Source organism: Mercenaria mercenaria, chromosome 3 (assembly GCF_021730395.1).
Source record: "Mercenaria mercenaria strain notata chromosome 3, MADL_Memer_1, whole genome shotgun sequence".
NCBI classification, from domain to species: Eukaryota; Metazoa; Mollusca; class Bivalvia; order Venerida; family Veneridae; genus Mercenaria; species Mercenaria mercenaria.
Window position 1 is genome coordinate 74,383,287 of NC_069363.1, and position 18,784 is coordinate 74,402,070.

Below are 18,784 nucleotides of genomic sequence, written 5' to 3' on the forward strand. Positions count from 1 at the left end.
TTTTATAGTTCTAAGTCAGATAGCCTTGATGATATGGTCAAGTTTGAATATGGGTCATCTGGGGTCAAAAACTAGGTCGCTAGGTCAGATCAAAGAAAAACCTTGTGTATGCAATAGAGGCTGTATTTTTCAATTGAGGTTCATGAAATTTGGTTAGAATGATTGCCTTGATAAAATCTAGGTCAGCTTTGAATATGGATCATCTAGGATAAAAGAACTAGGTCACTAGGTCAAATCGAAGAAAAACCTTGTGTATGTGATAGAGGCTGTATTTTTCAACTGAGCTTCATGAAATTTTGTCAGAATGATTGCCTTGATGAAATCTAGGCCAAGTATGAAATTGGGTAATCTGGAGTCAAAAATAGGTCACTTGGTCAAATCAAAGGAAAACCTTGTGTATGCGATAGATGCTGTATTTTTCAATTAATTCTTATGAATTTTGGTCAGAATGAGTGCTTTAATAAATTCTAGGTCAAGTTTTAATATGGGTCATCTAGGATAAAAAACTAGGTCACTAGGTCAAATCAAAGAAAAGCATTGTGTATGCAATAGGGGCTGCATTTTATACATGATCTTCATAAAATTTGATCAGAATGTTTGTCTTGATCAAGTCTAGGTCAAGTTTGAATATGGGTCATCTAGGTTCAAAAACTAGGTCACCCTGTCAAATTGAAGAACAACCTTGTGTACGCAATAGGTGCTGCATTTTGCACTGGATTTTCATAAAATTTAGTCAGAGTGTTTGCCTTGAGGAAATCTAGGTCAAGTTAGAATATGTCTCATCTGTGGTCAAAAAGTAGGTCACTAGGTCAAATCAAAGAAAAACCTTGTGTATGCGATAGAGACTGTATTTTTCAATTGATTTTCATGAAATTTGGTCAGATATATAGCTTGATGAAATTATGATCAAGTTTGAATATGGGTCATCAGGGGTCAAAAACTAGGTCGCTAAGACAAATCAAAGAAAAATGTTTTGTATGTGATAGAGGCTGTATTTTTCAATTGAAGTTCATAAAATTTGGTCAGAATGATTGCCTTGATCAAATCTAGGTCAAGTTCGAATGTAGGTCATCTTGGCTCAAAAACTAGGTCACTAGGTCAAATGGAAGAAAATACTTGTTTACATATTTTTAGTCCAATCTTAATGAAAATTGGTCAGAATATTTGTTTCCATGAAATCACTAGTTCAAACATGTTTACACTGTTACGGTGTGGTTCTCAGGTGAGCGACCTAGGGCCATCTTGGCCCTCTTGTTATACGATATGACAGAGATGAAATGTAGTATAGGACACTGGAACACACATCCTTTCAGGAACTTTATTTGCTACTACTAATAAGTTTTTCCAGTTGTATATTTAGGAAAAATTAATTTCGCAAGTGCGGTTTTTTGTAGTATAACTCGTGTTTTGAGTTCTTATGCGTACGAATATATCACAAAGGGCGGTCAGAGCGAAATATTGTTTCGCATAAGAACGATGGGTAATTTACCTAACCGGTGTTCGCCTATTCTGTACCAGTACGTTCCTATCATTTGCAAGTAACTACGATTTTCTCCATAGGCTTAGGACAAATGTTTTGAGACATAATATTTTTTATCATTCGTCCCGGAAATAAACACCTCACAAGCAAATTAATATGCAGTGTATTTAAATTGATTTTACCGATTGATAAGTCCCTTACACACTGTTTGAATGCAGTGTGCTATTTGTGGAACTCTTGAGAAAATATTGTCGTATATTTATTCTTTCTCTATATTTCCCTTTGTAGCTACAAAGGTTGAAAGACCAACAAAATGAGAAGATAAAGGCTATCAATGAGATTTGTGCTAAAGTTAGAAATGAATACTGCGAGACCCGTATAAAACAACAATTTGCATCTTACTACGAGGTTTGTTTTTATCTTTCTGTAGCATATAAAACATTTTGATATATTACCAAACCCGCCATGTGGCTTGTCATGTTCTCATATCTTTGTGAACCTGATACATATCAATGAACTCAAGTGTTGTTTAGACATGCGTTATGCCCATGGTGTCATTTTCAACAGTGAATTATTATACCCCCACAAAACGAAGTTTGGGGGTGAAATAGGAGAGAGCTTGTTGGTCGGCCTGTCGGTCGGTCCGTTGGTTTTCATGGTTTCCGGACGATAACTCATGAAGGGCTTGACCGATTTAAATAATTTTTGGTACACAGGTGTAACATCAGAAAATACAGGTCAAGTTCGACTTTGGGGTAGGTCAAAGGTCAAGGTCACGGTGACTGGGAACAGTTAAACGGTTTCCGGATGATAACTTGAGAATGCTTGGGTCTAGGATCATAATTTTTGTACACAGGTGTAACATGATAAAATACAAGTCAAGTTCGACTTTGAAGTTAGTAGGTCAAAGGTCAAGGTCACCATGACATGAAACAGTTAAACAGTTTCTGGATGATAACTTGAAAATGCTTGGGCCTAGAATCATGAAAATTGATAGGGAGTTTGGTTATGACCAGCAGATGACCCCTTATGATTTTTAAGTCAGTAGGTCACAGGTCAAGGTCACAGTGACCTGGAACATTTAAAATGGTTTTCGGACAATAACTTCAGAATACTTTGGACTAGGATCATGAAACGTCATAGTGAGGATGGTCACCCCTATAAATTTTGAGTTCCAAAGGTCAAAGGTCAGATTGACCCAGAATATTTAAACCTTTTCCAGACAATAACTTGAGAACGCTTGGGCCGAGGATCTTGAAACTTCATAGGGATGTTGATCATGACCAGGAGATGACCTGTATTAATTCTGAGGTCAGTAGGTCAAAGGTCAAGCAAGTTCGGCTTTAACATTGGCTTAGTTCTTTGACAAGGCTATATTGTGGGGGTATTATTCGTCACTCCTGTGACAACTCTAGTTTTTCTACGTTCTATCAAAAGTATTGCATTCAGTAAGGAGGAATGGTGAAAGCTTTTCTATTTTCAAATGATAATCTTATTGATGAGTTATCACAACAACAGTATTTAGGGGCTGTATGAAGATCCTTAAATGTTTCCCCGTTCTTTGAATTAGTGAGGGTTTTTTTAGCTCACCTGAGCACGAAGTGCTCAAAAGTGAGCTTTTGTGATCGCCCTGTGTCAGTCGTCCTTTGTCGTCCGTCCGTCCATGATCATCGTCAACAATTTGACTATTAACACTCTAGAGGTCACATTTTTTTGCCCAATCTTAATGAAACTTGGTCAGAGTATTACCCTCAATAAAATCTTGGACGAGTACGATATTGGGTTATCTTGGGTAAAAAACTAGGTCACCAGGTCAAATCAAAAGGAAAAGCTTGTTAACACTCTAGAGGTCACAATTTTGGCCCAATCTTAATGAAACTTAGAATGTTGCCCTCAATAAACTTTTGGATGAGTTCGATATTGGGTCATCCGGGGTAAAAAATTAGGTCACCCGGTCAAATCAAAGGAAAAGCTTGTTTACACTCTAGAGGTCACAATTTTGGCCCAATCTTAATGAAACTTGGTCAGAATGTTATCCTCAATAAAATCTTGGACGAGTTTGATATTGGTTTATTTGGGGTCAGAAACTAGGTCACCAGGTCAAATCAAAGGAAAAGCTTGTTAACACTCTTGAGGTCACAACTTTGACCCAATCTTAATGAAACTTGATCAGAGTGTTATCCTCAATAAAGTCTTGGACGAGTTCGATATTGGGTTATCTGGGGTTAAAAACTAGGTCACACGGTCAAATCAAAGGGAAAGCTTGTTAATCCCCTACTGGTTGAAAGTTTTGGGGACTATACGAATGCACTTTTCCGTCATTCCGTCCGTCCGCAATTTCGTGTCCGGTCCATAACTCTTTTATCCATGAAGGGATTTTATTATTACTTGGCACAAATGTTCCCCATGATGAGACGACGTGTCATGTGCAAAAACCCGGACCCCTAGCTTAAAGGTCAAGGTCACAATTGGAGGTCAAAGATCAACAGGGCTTTTTTCCTGTCCGGTCCATAACTCTCCCATCCGTGAAGGGATTTTAATATCACTTGGCACAGTTGTACCTCATAATAAGACGATGTGCCTTGCACAACTTTCAGACCCCTAGCTCAAAGGTCAAGGTCACACTTAGTAGTCAAATGTTAACATGGCATGAACAGGGTCTGTTTCGTGTCCGGTCCATAACTCTTTCATCCATGAAGGGATTTTATTATTACTTGACACAAATGTTCCCCATGATGTGACGACGTGTCTTGCGCAAAACCCGCATCCCTAACTCAAAGGTCAAGGTCACAATTGGAGGTCAAAGGTCAACAGGGCTTTTTTCCTGTCCGGTCCATAACTCTCTCATCCATGAAGGGATTTAAATATCAATTGGCAGAATTGTACGTCAGAATAAGACGATGTGTCATGCACAACTTTCAGACCCCTAGCTCAAAGGTCAAGGTCACACTTAGTAGTCAGATGTTAACATGGCATGAACAGGATCTGTTTCGTGTCCGGTCCATAACTCTGTCATTCATTAAGGGATTTCAATATTACTTGGCACAAATGTTCTCCATGATGAGACAATGTGTCATGCGCAAATCCCGGAGCCCTTGCTCAAAGGTCAAGGTTATACTTAGAGGTCAAAGGTCTAATTCAAGAATTACTTTGTCTGGAGCATTTCTTCTTTATGCATGGAGGGATTTTAATGTAACTTGGCACAAATGTTCGCCACCATGAGACAAATTGTCTTGCGCTAGAACCAGGTCGCTAGGTCTAAGGTCAAGGTCATACTTAGAGGTCAAAGGTCAAATTCAAGAATAACTTTGTCCAGAGCATTTCTTCTTCATGCATGGAGAGATTTTGATGTAACTTGGCACAAATGTTCACCACCATGAGGCACACTTTTTTAGAATTACGTCCCTTTGTTGTTACTATAAACAGATTACATTGTAACTTTTTAATTACTGGCCGTAGGGAAAAATCGAGACCACTTTTCTGTGGTACAACATGCATGTTACATCCAATATTTAGGTGTATTTTGATCTATCTCTACCTGGTAAAGATTTTCTTGTTGACTTAAATTTTATAGATCTTTTTGTTTTTTTTTAGGATTAATTTCACTTTGCTGTTACTATAAATAACTTTTATGATAACTTCTCGTATAATAGGCCAAAAAAAAATCCAAATGAAAACAACTGTACGTTTTTATATATGCAAATTTTAATCCAAGTGCTTTGTTATATTATATTGTATATATAGTACAATATTGTTTATACATCATTGACAGATATCAGTTTATTATGTTATACTGCAGTAGAAAAAATTAGGTGCCTTCCAGTAGGGGACTTTGTATTGCATGGCAATACTTCATTCACTTGTTAACACTGTAAAGGCCGCATTTATGACTGTATCTTCATGAAACTTGGTCAGAATGTTAATATTGATGATCTTAAGGGCCAGATTGAATCTGGGTCATGTAGGATCAACCCCCCCCCCCCCCCTTTCCTTTGTTTAGGTTACTGACGTTCCAAGGCGATGCCCCTATTTTCAACAGGTTGTTTTGTCTGTCTTGTATTGTGTGTTGCGTATGTTTTCTTGTTTGTTGTAAGTGTTTTTCCTCTGCCCCACTCCCCCTTTTGCCCTCTCCTTTCCCTTGCTTTTACGCTACATTTTGCATCCCATCCCCTTTACTTTTAGTAAGTTTTCGTGGGTCCTCTTTATTTTGGCAGCCGAATCCCTAGACTTGATTTTTTTTCCTACTTGTGTGGGTGCGTTTGTAAGCTTGTGAGTCTATAACGGTGCCCTACTGTTTTCTTATGTGTTGCTTGTTCGTTTTTCTATGTTATTCAGTTGATCGTCGTTGTGTGTTTGTCTTTGGTACATGAGTGTCTGCGCTATTGTGGTTTACGTTGTAGTGCGGCTGCTTTTAAAGAACATGGCATTCCCTTGTATATTTGTCCTTGTTCAACTTTCCCCTTCGGATTCCTCCCCCACCCCCGACCCTATTTCGCCCCTTACCATTTCATTCCCCGTTATCAATATTTAGCTTATATTAATATATACTTGTTGGATATTTGAAGCAACCCGTCTGAAATATTTTTCCATTAAAGCTTCTTTTTGTTGTGGGCCTACGATGTAAATGCGTGGCTCTGGGGCTGTGTTTTTGGTGTTCTGTGCTTCCGAGAAATCTACCCTTACCTATAATTTTTTTTAGTCAGAATGCTAAACTTGATGATCTTAAGGACAGGTTCGAATTTGGGTCATGTCGGGTCAAAAACTAGGTCACCGGGTCAAATCAAAGGAAAAGCTTGTTAACACTTTAGAGGTCACATTTATGACCATATCTTAGTGAAACTTGGTCAGAATGTTAATCTTGATGATGTTTAGGTCAAATTTAAATCTGGTTCAGGTGGGGTCAAAAACTAGGTCACTAGAGCAAATCAAAGGAAAAGCTTGTTAACACTCTAGAGGTTACATGTATGACTGTAGGTCAATAGGTCAGGTGAGCGATACAGGGCCGTCATGGCCCTCTTGTTATATTTCTTGTCCACCATTGTTCGTTTGCAAAAGACTAGAGGTTGCGTAAGAAGGGTTGTTAAAGAGTAGTGTTCTATGTGTTTAGACTGCATCTTCTGTTGAGGAACTATTTAGACAATCGATAAACTAGTCAGACAATTGGCTTATGACTACCATGGCATGTGTATAATATTGCATGCATTAGGGTATTTATATATGTATGAGTAAGCCGCATTATATCATATTATTTACTGTAACAGTTTACTAATATTAAATTTTAAAAATTACAATATTACTTCTGATTTTAATAGCACATTCTAAACGGTACGTATAGGCATATGGCTGAAAAGGTTTATGAGAGTTGCCTGCAGCCAGATATGCTATGGACGTTACAAATAATATATTGATTTTTCTCTCTATCATTTCGAGGCAAGAATGAATATATTTTACAACACATTCTACATGTATGTAATTCAGTATACGACGTTGTCACATTATTTCGATCACTATCTAGTATACGCATTTATACATCAGTTGGTGCAAATTGTCCTTATGTATTTAACTCGACATGTGGGGCAACTTTTTTCTAAAATAATTTCAGGACATTAAAAGAGCAAGCATATCTGACAGTACAGACAAAACAGAGCCGGAGCAATTGCAGATCCAAAACCTTACAGAAAACCTAAAGGTGTTCTGCTGTAGTTCATGGGAATACCAATCACTCGAACACTCGGGGCCAATTGATGCTGGTCCAAAGGTATGATTTCATAGAAATTAGAGGATTTTTGTTATACATGGAATATATCCATGCTTTATCTGTATCATATTATTCATATGTATGATCTTTTTGTATTAAACTTTAAAGTAATTTAACGGAACGTTTGAGTACTCCAACGTTCTATTTATTTTGTAAAGCCCGCCCGCTTAGCTCAGTAGGTAAGAGCGTTGGTCTACGGACCGCTGGGTCGCGAGTTCGATCCTCGGGCGGGGCGTATGTTCTCCGTGACTATTTGATAAACGACATTGTGTCTGAAATCATTAGTCCTCCACCTCTGATAATTCATGTGGGGAAGTTGGCAGTTACTTGCGGAGAACAGGTTTGTACTGGTACAGAATCCAGGAACACTGGTTAGGTTAACTGCCCGCCGTTACATGACTGAAATACTGTTGAAAAACGGCGTTAAACCCAAAACAAACAAACAAACTATTTATTCTGTAAAAGATTTATTATAGGCGAAATGATACGTTAATAGAAGAAATGCAAGTTCTACATTTTTATGCTTCACGAACTGGGAAAGTAGTCCTTATCACGGTGGTGATACCCTGGGTATGCAGGGGTGCAAAATGGCGGCGGAATCTCTCAATTTAGGTAACATTTTTCATTATTACTGTCTTAATACTTAACCAATTTTAACGAAATAAAGACGAGTGCCCGCTCATAAGAATCCTACACCCTCGATAATAAATAATTCATTATTTAAAATAAATAATTCATTATTTAAATAATGAAAAATGTTACCTGAATCGAGAGATTCCTTCGCCATTTTGCACCCCTGCAATATGCCTTTAACAGTTAAAAGTGTTTTTCGCTGGCTTTTTTTTTTGTCCGTATTATTGCGTGTCTCTAGCAGCCAGTTAAGTCACCCCCACATGTCAAAAGCACCTCCACATAACATAATGAAAACACCTCCCCCACATAGCATTTCCTTACAATCGACCGGAATTGTCGAAAACTAGCGATTTCACTTGCTAAAGTTCTACAACAGCTTTGGAACATGTCAAGCCCGGTTCTGTCCTACAGGCCGTTTTTCGAAACACACGGGGATAGCTGGTTTAGTCATTTTCATAAAAATGCCCCCCTACATAGCAGTTGCATTTTTTCCGTCGGAATGCGCCGTTGTACTTTTCACAAAAACTATGAAATTCAGGAGCCCAAGCTTTATAGCCGAGGGTGTAGTATTTTTATGAGCGGGCACTTGTCTTTATTTCGTTAAAATTGGTTAAGTATTAAGACAGTAATAATGAAAAATGTTACCTGAATAGAGAGATTCCGCCGCCATTTGGCACCCCTGCATACCCAGGGTATCGCCACCATGTATATTTTAGGAATATTTCAAAATGCCTGGAAATGGTATTAATTTAATAAAATGACTAGTTCAGTTGAGTTCAATATATTGCTTGTGTTAGTCAGGCATTCTACAAAATGTTTGCAGACAATATATTGCAGAATACCTGGAAATGTCATGAATACAGATTAAATTACACTGTTACAGAAATGCACCATGTTGTTTAGGAGTCTGTAGATAAAGACATTCTTCAAAATGTTTCTCATAATTTCAGCCGTATTTAAAAAAAATCTCCATCGTTTTATAAGATACCTAAAAGTTCAGGCATTTATAAAAATTTTAATCTAAGACAATGCCTATGGTTTATAGAAATTAACAATGTTCTTGCAGTTATAAAGTTATGTTATTAGTTTTACCTGAAATTTTAAGCGGATTGTGACAATGTAATTCATAAAAATTAATAGGTGTTCAGTAGGGTGGATGACACCCAGATTCCTGTGTTGAGGAATTATGTGCATGAACTGACGAGTACCAGCAAGAAAGAGTCATTGATAGACACATTGTCCAGTTTAGATGGATTCGTTTCTAGTGTGCAGAGTTACTTATCGGATAAAGAAGTCATGGTAAGGTCCATTTAATATTTCACAGAATATTTATTCTTCGAAGGACGGGATATAAGGACCAGAAATGGCCCCCACTAAATATGCATGTAAAACAACACCATTCCATTGATAATTAACTATATTTTTCAAAATCCACCAAGATATAATGACCAGACGTCGGTAATGATCCAAAAATTGGGGGTATAGAAAACTATTTTGCAATATATCTTAGTTTATATTGCTGAATCCTATAAATTGTATGTCGTCACAATACTCAGTGATCCAACTTCTTGAAACGAATTTTTATTTTGTATTCTAATACAGAATGAACGTGCAAAAACAAGGAAAACAAGGGACTCTTTCATGTAAGGACGACCGAAAACTCTTTTAAGAAATAAGATTTTTTTTATTTTTATACATCTACATAGGCTTATTCTCTAACTATTATGTCTGTTTCGTTTTATTTCGGATCAGGAAATTTTCTAAAACTAAAATCCAAAACTTTCATTTCATATGCGTTACCATAGCAACATAGAAACAGTTTTACATTTTTTGGATTTGTAGTAATTTAGCGAGTTATTTCACATACTTGATGAAATATTAACTTTTAAAAAACATTTTTTTTTTGTTTCTATATCTCCTTACATAATAAGTGTTGTTGTTTTCTTTCTTCTTTTTTTTGTTTCGTTTACGGAATGTTCTTCTTGTGTGGCGTTCGTATAAAACAAAACCTCCGTCGAATGAATCAGGAGGCAGGACTTTGTCTTACAAGTTTCCATTTTTCATATTTTCGGTGATTTTTTATTTAAATATGTAATGAAGTATTTTCATCAAGCAAGTTGAAAAAACGACAGTGTTCATTTAACTTGAATAAATATATACGATTTGCATAATATTATTAAATCCTTACAACATAATTATTTAAAATACGTACCCGCAGAAACGTCGCCGGAACCGAGTTAGATCGGTATTACAACTATGGAAGCATATGTATGTAATTTATTCAATTTAATTTCTTGGATTAAATCAAAAACGTTTCCTTTGACACGAAACTATAATATCGATATGAGAAGCACAAAATATACATTAACGTATGTAAGATCATTACGGAAAGATTGACATGAAAGGCACGTGCATTTTCCCGCCAAAATGCCCTTATATAAGTAACGTAAAATGCTTCCGATTTCCTGCAAAAGATTTTTGATTATGGATCAAAGAAAACTATTTGATTTTACTCCATTATGTTATATTCCAATTACAATTGTTGCATTTATATTATATATTGCGTTTATATTAAAATCAGTTTACAAGACGACCTGGGATAACCCAAGTTTGTATGCACGCATGAAGACTTCTTATGGTGTTGTGCTATTTTTTAACCTGTCAAATGTGCATACATTACACGCTCTTTGCATTCGATATTATATTCGGCCCAACTTTGGTGCTATCCGTATGTTTTACGGAAAGAAATTTTGGTTAAGTGTCCAAATTTCATTATTAGTATTGAAAGTGAAACACGTACTCGTCGTTCGTATCTGTGGCACAGTGGTTACAGCACCCCAATGGTTACAGCACATGACTCAAATGCTGGAAATCGCTGGTTCGAGTCCATTAGGGGAGAACATTTTTATTTTTCATTTTTAATTGTTTATATGATTTATATGACTCCGATGACAGCAGAGCCGACACCGCGAGCGAAACTGAATGATGATTTTAGCTAGTTGTAATTTAAATGTATGAAATTTATAATGTAGTGAAATGAACTGTGAATAAAAATAACATAAACATATATTTAAAATGAGAAATTAAAAAAAAACGAGATAAAAACATAAAAAGATACTTGTGAAAATACAATGAAGGGAACATTGCATAAAAATGTACATGTACAAAGTGTTTCTTGAAATTTGTGAAAACAACAAGAAAATTAAAAAAAAACAGACTCTGAACGCTTTCGACCTTATGATCTCCAGGTTTCAAGCTATTGACGATGACCACTGAACTATCGTGACTTGCGTACATACGTATGCACGTTTTAAATATAAACCATTTTAATTCTTGGTTACTTTCCGTATACTATACGGAATGTACCGAAAATCAACCGAAGATAAAAATATTCTGTGCACCGCCCATGTAAACAATATGCATTTGACAGTTCAATAAAATAGTACAATATTGAACACTGAATTCATAAGAGCAGTAGGTATAATTTGTTTTTAAACAAAATAACAATAGGTCGTGACTGCAAAGTGAGAAGCAGATGGCCCGGCTTTTCTCTGGATTACCGTTTTTCCTTTCCTCGAATAGAAAGACAGTCAGATTCGAGACGAAACGGCTGCAGCGATAAAGAACCGGCATAGTTGCTCAGTACGCAGGTGTTAGTCAAAGAAACATCTGCGCACGTGCCCATCCATAAGCTAATAAGTAATCTCCATAGTAAGCTTGCATCATGCCGAGTGATATGTGCGCAGAGGTATTTTTACACTAATACGTGTGCAGATGTTTGATAATATTACGTGCGCACGTAACACGTAACGTAATTCTTATTACGTGCGCAAGTAACAGATATTACGTGAGCACGAAGTAACTAATACGTGCGCACGTTTTAGTATGACAAAAACATCTTGTCCCCCTCTGTGATACCTTAACTACATGTACAGACATTCCTCGTTGTTTTTTAAATCATTACTGTTATTCTAGAGAAGAAAGAGAAAAAACACAACACCTGTATATGTGCCTTCATTTCAAAAGCGTATTCATTAACAGTGCAGAGAGCCTAGCTAGTCCGGGCCGGCTACGTGGGGGGGGGGGGGGGGGGGGGGGGGGGGGGGGTGGCTGGTATTGGCCAGTAGCTCCCTTGCTTAGATGCTTGTCATTAACAGGGAAACTGGTTTCGCTGCTCCTACCCTGACGATGGATCCATCAGGAATGAAATGTCGAAATTGATTTATATAAGTTATATAACGCTATATATATAAGTTGTAGAATTTGCTTCACAAGCTAAATAAGGACACCGCAGATTTGCGGATCACAGGGTCGCGAGTGCGATCCCCGGGCGAGGCTTTTCTTCTCCGTGACAATTTGATAGGGGGTATAGTTACTATAATCATTCGTCCTCCATCTCATAATTAAGTGGGGAAGTTGACAACTACATGCGGAGATCAGGTTTTTACTGGTACGAAATCCAGGAACTCTGGTTGAGTTAATTGTCAGTTACTGTTGAAAAAAACAGCGTTTAAACGCAAAACAAATCACAATCAACCTATAATATATTATTAAAAACAATAATAAGATGACGCGTCTTTCGGTGTTTTAGATATTCTTTAAACACAAAAATAGCTTTGATGAAACAATTTGGAGTTGATGACTTACTATTTTTCATACGTCATAAAAAAAGAAGTATAAAACACATGTTTATAACTTTATCACAGACTTACAGTAAAAGAATTATTGACTAGTATAGAAATAACGCGGTTAAATGGTTTAAAATATTTTAACTCGCGGCTAAAAATCTAAAATCTAAATATGGTTTGCAACTCACCATCAAAGAATAGTACTTTCTGTCGTTTTTGACAGAAAAAAAGTCTTACATGATTTGTTGGGAATCGATCTCGCATACCACACACTAAACCAAGCATAAAATTTCCTTTCAACCGTCGTGCGTACCGATTGCGTCACAGAGACTTCTGTACAAAATGCGTCATCATTTTTACATAAAAGAACTATCTACATGTGTCTACTAGTTGCGGTGTGCATGAGTTATCTTTCTTGTCTCTATAACATTTATGTAAACAATAAAAATATTCTTTTTAAACAACTTTAATTACACGTTATTATTTCTTTTAAAGGTCCAATACTAAGGAAAGTGAACATTTTAATTTCTTTTAAAAAGCACAGAAACTATTTCATTTTATTGGAAAATGAAAGTTGGTATGTAGAAATTCGAAATAAATCGCAGTATATGTACAATTATTTTTCTATGAAGTATGAAGAAAGTTAAAAAGACCTGGGGGTCATTCTGTCGATTCATTGAATTTTCAACATAATACACATACATTTCTTTGAGTTCCAAAGACCTTCTGTAAATTTTGACCTGTCAATCTTCATTATTTAGTGTCTTGCAGAAGTCTATGCACTGGCTATGAAAAAAATTGCCAACTCACTTTCCCTTAGTAATGGACCTTTAAAAGGCCGCTTAAACAAAATCAACATGCATATAGTCCCGAAATACAGTTCATGTAGATCTAAAACATGTAACTGATCATTAAAATGTCTAGATCTACTTTCACTTTCGCTTTTGCATTAATTAAACTCGGCTCTAAACATTTAATTTTCTTATAAAACAACTCTTGACTATCAATTTCATGACTACAACAAAACTCCCGCGTATCTGTTTGATGCTCGGTTGCTTAGAGACGAGCACGTTATCCTGTTTACTTCAAAGAAAAGAGGGGCTAAAAATTGCGAAAAAAGTGGAAATTCAACATGAGCCGGAGCGGGTGTCAAGCTGATTTTTTCTGAAAATGTATATTTTAGTAACCTTATTTTCTCAGCAAAACTTCAGCTTGACACCAGGTCCGGCTCACAATGAAAATCGAGCATATAGTGTTTAAATTGCGTGTAAAAACGGTAAAAGTCACGGACCTCGACTATTTTAAAGGTCTGAGTCGTACAAATAACTTGGTTCTGAAGTTTTTAAAAGTCATAGTTTTAACGATTATGGTCTTCTTTTTTGTTTTAGACAGTTAAAATTTCAATTATGGAGTTTTCATATTCTAATTATTTAGGGGGCCGTTTCGCATATCTTATCATATCCCGTCCTTTCAACAATTTACAAAAAGGTATTTCAACAGCCTGACAGTGCTGAACATAACAACAGAAACCAAAGAACCGCGTTGTCAATCGAACCATTTTCGAATCGATTTTCACAAGGGTTTCGTAAAGGTGCTTTAAACAAAGAACTATATTTTAATAAACGGAATAGTTCAGTTTCCGATCAAAATCAAAAGATTTCCTGCCGCCAGAAGTTATACAGACCAGAAATTGTTATGAATGTATGTGTGACCACTCAGCCTAAAAAGTAACTTATGGATGGATATCGAAGGTGGGGATAATAGAATCGCACTGTCCGTCAATGCGTGCGTCCATGTTTATTCTTGTCCGATCTGTAACTAAACAATTAATAGAGATATTTTGCAGTAACTTGGCATAAATTTTCACCATAATAAGACGACATGTCATGCTGTAGTTCCAGACCTCTACCTCTAAGGTATGGGTGACACTTAGAAGTCAAAGGATAAAAAGGGTCTGTTTCATGCCCGGTCCATAACACTGCCATCTATGAAGGGATTTTGAAATTATTGTTTACCATGTCATGCGCAAAAGCCGGATCCCTAGCTCTAAGATCAAGGACACACTTTGAGGTTAACTTTAACATGTTCTGGTTTTTTCTGCGGTCGATACCTCTGCCATTAATGAAGGGATTTTAAAATTACTTGGCATATCTTCTTTATTTCTCATTACAATGCAATTAAATTTCATTAAATTTCATGTGTCTTTCCCGAATAATACTATCTGCATTAAATAGGATTTATGATTCTTGCTTTGATGAAATTATGCCCCTTTATGTATATAGCCATTTATTTGCATGGAGACTCCGTGGTCGAGTTGTTAAGGTCGCTGACTTCAAATAACTTGCCCCTCGAGCCTCACTCAGGGCGTTGAATTCTTCATGCTAGGAAGCCATCCGGCTGGCTTATGGAAGGTCGGGGGTTCTACCCGGGTGCCCGCTCGTGATGAAATAATGCACGGAGGGGCACCTGGGGTCTTCCTCTACCATTAAAGCTGGAAAGTCGCCATATGACCTATCATGTGTCGGTGCGACGTTAAATCCAACAAAAATATTTGCATATAAGATTTATTTTCAGTCTTATTAAACTTTTCTCTTTCTAGAATACACTTTGTTGTGTTTTGTTAAGAAAATGAGAAGAGATTACCACAGTGCTGCTTGTGCATCTGTACATCCGCGCTGTCTGTCGTTATATTGGTTTTACTTTTGCATGGGAAAGTACTTTCCTATAGACCATATATTGTCCGATGTATGTGCAGGAACCCATGATTCATTTTCATGATTTGGTGTTGATTCATTGTTTGTTTCTCAAAGTGTATTTCTAAGCCACTTAAACACTACTCACTGATTTCCATCTCGGCTTTCAAAAAAAAAATCGTGTTATATCGAATGTATTCACTTCATTCGTATACATGTAGCTTGCAATCATATATCTAGTCTAACAGTCTGAGTTATTCGTAAGAAAGTCTAAGAAAATCTATGGTATAATGCAAACTGTTATTAGCATAAGCAAACCAAATTCAACAATATCTTACTATGAATTTCACAATTTTGGTTTTTACAAGTCAAATAAGGGAAGCTCCTGCTGTGGCAGAACTGTTTGGAACCTCCGACAGAAACAGCATTTTGTATTATTTAGAATTCCATGTAAATGCTACAATCATACTTTGAAAAAAATCTTGCGCGTATCATCACAAAAACGACTTTTTAGCTTTACAGCTCATAGAAGATTCGCTTTGTATATTCAAAGATTCCGGTGTCAGTATCACACGGTCAGCAGTTTAAAACCAAACTAAGAACTCTCCAATAATCCTTGTCATTCTTTTATGGATAGATTTCAACACTAGTTCCATCAGACATTTCATTCAGAGCTAAATTTGTAAACTGTCTCCTCGCAAATATGCTATGTTCCAAGGAAGTAAAATTATAGTACACAAACATAACAAATGATAACAACTGCAATGTTTTCAAATAACAAGAGAATGACGTCGGTTAATGTATTTTATATTACAGAATTTGAGTAGAATTATTAAATACAATAGTCCCATGTGGTTCTGGGACGATCCGTGTATGAAAAGAACTGGAACCACTGCCTTACCCTTGATCGTAAGAGGCGACTAATAGGGCCTTAACACTTGGATTTGCTCTAAATCTGTGATTCCAGCAGGTATGCATATTTTGATTCCATACCTCATGTTGCCTGCCCGCTTAGCTCAGTAGGTAATAGCGTTGGACTACGGACCGCTGGGTCGCGAGTTCGATCCTCGGGCGGGGCGTATGTTCTCCGTGACTATTTGATAAACGACATTGTGTCTGAAATCATTAGTTCTCCACCTCTGATAATTCATGTGGGGAAGTTGGCAGTTACTTGCGGAGAACAGGTTTGTACTGGTACAGAATCCAGGAACACTGGTTAGGTTAACTGCCCGCCGTTACATGACTGAAATACTGTTGAAAAACGGCGTTAAACCCAAAACAAACAAAATACCTCATGTTTTTTATTTCGATGTAAATGAGATGTGAAACCAAAATGTGTAGTCCTGTTTGGCGCCATATAGCCTATACTGTGTTGGTGCGCCGTAAAACCCAAAGAAATAAATTAATTAAAAACAATATAATTCAAAGGCATTGTGATATATTTTTTCCTTTATGTGTATAAATGAGAATGTCGTCTACTTAATTTTTTGCAGTGTCGAAAACAACAAATAGTCCTTGATAATGGTTGTCTCAAAGCCCCCCCTGTGTTTTCATCAGACTTCATCTATCCCTTAGAGAGTCAGATCAGCATTCCGGTCCTTCACATTTGTCTGTTTGATTTACTGTCAAATCAAGAGCTTTGATAATGCCAGGCAACTCAGTATAATCTTGATCGTTTAAATGGTTGAAAACGCGACAGCAAGGACAAGTGTGAAGTTATCCAGACAAGCGAAATCCACTTTACTCCATGTATACCAACCATGTATGGCCCGCAGAAACTGTGTGGTGAACCTGAAACGTTGTTAGGAAACGTTTATCAATCGAACAAGCTCAGTCTAAAATATGCTCTATGAACTCAATTGGGACACACTTTAAGACAGACGCAACTTATTCATAGTTACTATGCTGGAAGAAAGTAGGCACAATTCTATTGATTACACTCCAGATAATCTTGTACAGCGCTAAGGACTGCCAGGACTGCTAAACTCCACATTTAACCGTTCAAAAAATCTCCTTCAGCAAATTCGCTTATCGGTATAGCTTCATGGCTTATGAACCGACTACATCCTCAAAACAGTCTACGCTTTACGTAGTTGGAAGGGTGTGGATTAGTCTTTTGGTTTATTCTAGGAAATATCGGCACATTCGAAACCTCGTACGCATAGAGACTTTTATATGTAAAACGTATTCTTTTTGGCTGCGATTGTGCAATATCTTCGTTAAATAACTGGTAAACTCTTGAAGGGTGAGGCGATTAATTAAGGTGATGATGGTTAATGATGATGATAAATTAAGTTTCTAGGTACTATTCCAAGCATTATTTTAGGCATAAGCGTGGGTAGCACCAAAGACCTTCTGTAAGTTTCCTCACATGAAATAGTTCGACAAGCAAGTGAGGTTGGTTTCAAACTGTCAGCGTTGCGGGATAGGTTAGACGAATCTAGGCCAACATGCATAATACGCATTTATGTTTTTAAGGTGAGAAATATACGATTGAAATGTTCTGGGTTTTCCCTGTGATTTTTTGGCCATCGAGCGTTAAAGACAGTGTCTTCTTTCGTTCCTTCTATGTGTTTAATACATTAGGTATGTTACTTAATTAACTTCTGTTAATGTGTACATACCCTCAGACAATTTTCAATTGGAGTTATGTATGGACGGCTGAATGTTTACAACATATCTTTTATAACTAACTTAATTTTAAATAAATGTTCATTATAAAGTGATCTTTATATTTCAGAAACCATCAAAACAAAGCTTTACGAAGGTAACCATAGATTCAAAGTTGCAAAATCTCAAATCATCAATGGATTGCAATTTGAGAAAGTTGAGATCAGATCTTGATGATATCTTTGATAAAAACCTCATTGTGAAATTGAGAGATGGCGCAAGAGCCGCTGCCAAGGAGGCCAATAATATATCTAACAGATGGGGAGCTCAGGTACTTGTTTGCTTTCTGTTGGTTTCTGTGCTACCATATAACCAATGGTTAGACTTTTAAATTGATTTTGAAATTTACCCGTTTTGTTTTTGCATTTCCTGTGCAACTGTTACTATATAATCAAATGTAAGTATATCAAAGTAGTTAAACTAGATTATATACCTTATTTCTGGAATGATGTCTTACCATGATCTTCCATCATTCGTGTTGTATTACCACGTATATTATTAGAAAGGTCTTTTGTGACCAGGCAGCCAGGATTATTTTATTTCCAACTAATAAATTTACGACTTGCAAATATAAGAATTTCCTGACGACCAGGAAATATATTTAATCTGTTTGTGGTCAGCCCCCCACCCCCTGCCAGCAGCCAGTTAATACAGAGTCATTAAATAAACGCGTTTTTAGCTCACCTGAGCACAAAGTGCTCAAGGTGAGCTTTTTAGATCGCCCTATGTCTGTTGTCAGTCGGCGGCATCGACGTCGTCAACAATTTGACTGTTAACACTCCAGAGGTCACAATTTTTGCTTAATCTTAATGAAACTTGTTTAGAATGTTACCCTCAATAAAATCTTGGATGAGTTCAATATTGGGTCATCTGGGGTCAAAAACTAGGTCACCAGGTCAAAACAAAGGAAAAGCTTGTTAAC

At 36.8% G+C, this 18,784-nt stretch overlaps 1 protein-coding gene across 1 annotated transcript in view; it reads left to right on the forward strand.

Moving 5' to 3' along the window:
- Positions 1-18,784, forward strand: part of LOC123524239 (uncharacterized) — a 51,710-nt gene that overhangs the window by 3,978 nt on the left and 28,948 nt on the right. Inside the window, exons 3-6 of the mRNA XM_053538909.1 lie at positions 1,769-1,888; positions 7,083-7,238; positions 9,012-9,170; positions 17,933-18,133. Of these exons, the coding sequence (XP_053394884.1) occupies positions 9,168-9,170; positions 17,933-18,133 (204 nt within the window). The 5' untranslated portion in view covers positions 1,769-1,888; positions 7,083-7,238; positions 9,012-9,167. The remainder of the gene's footprint in view (positions 1-1,768; positions 1,889-7,082; positions 7,239-9,011; positions 9,171-17,932; positions 18,134-18,784) is intronic.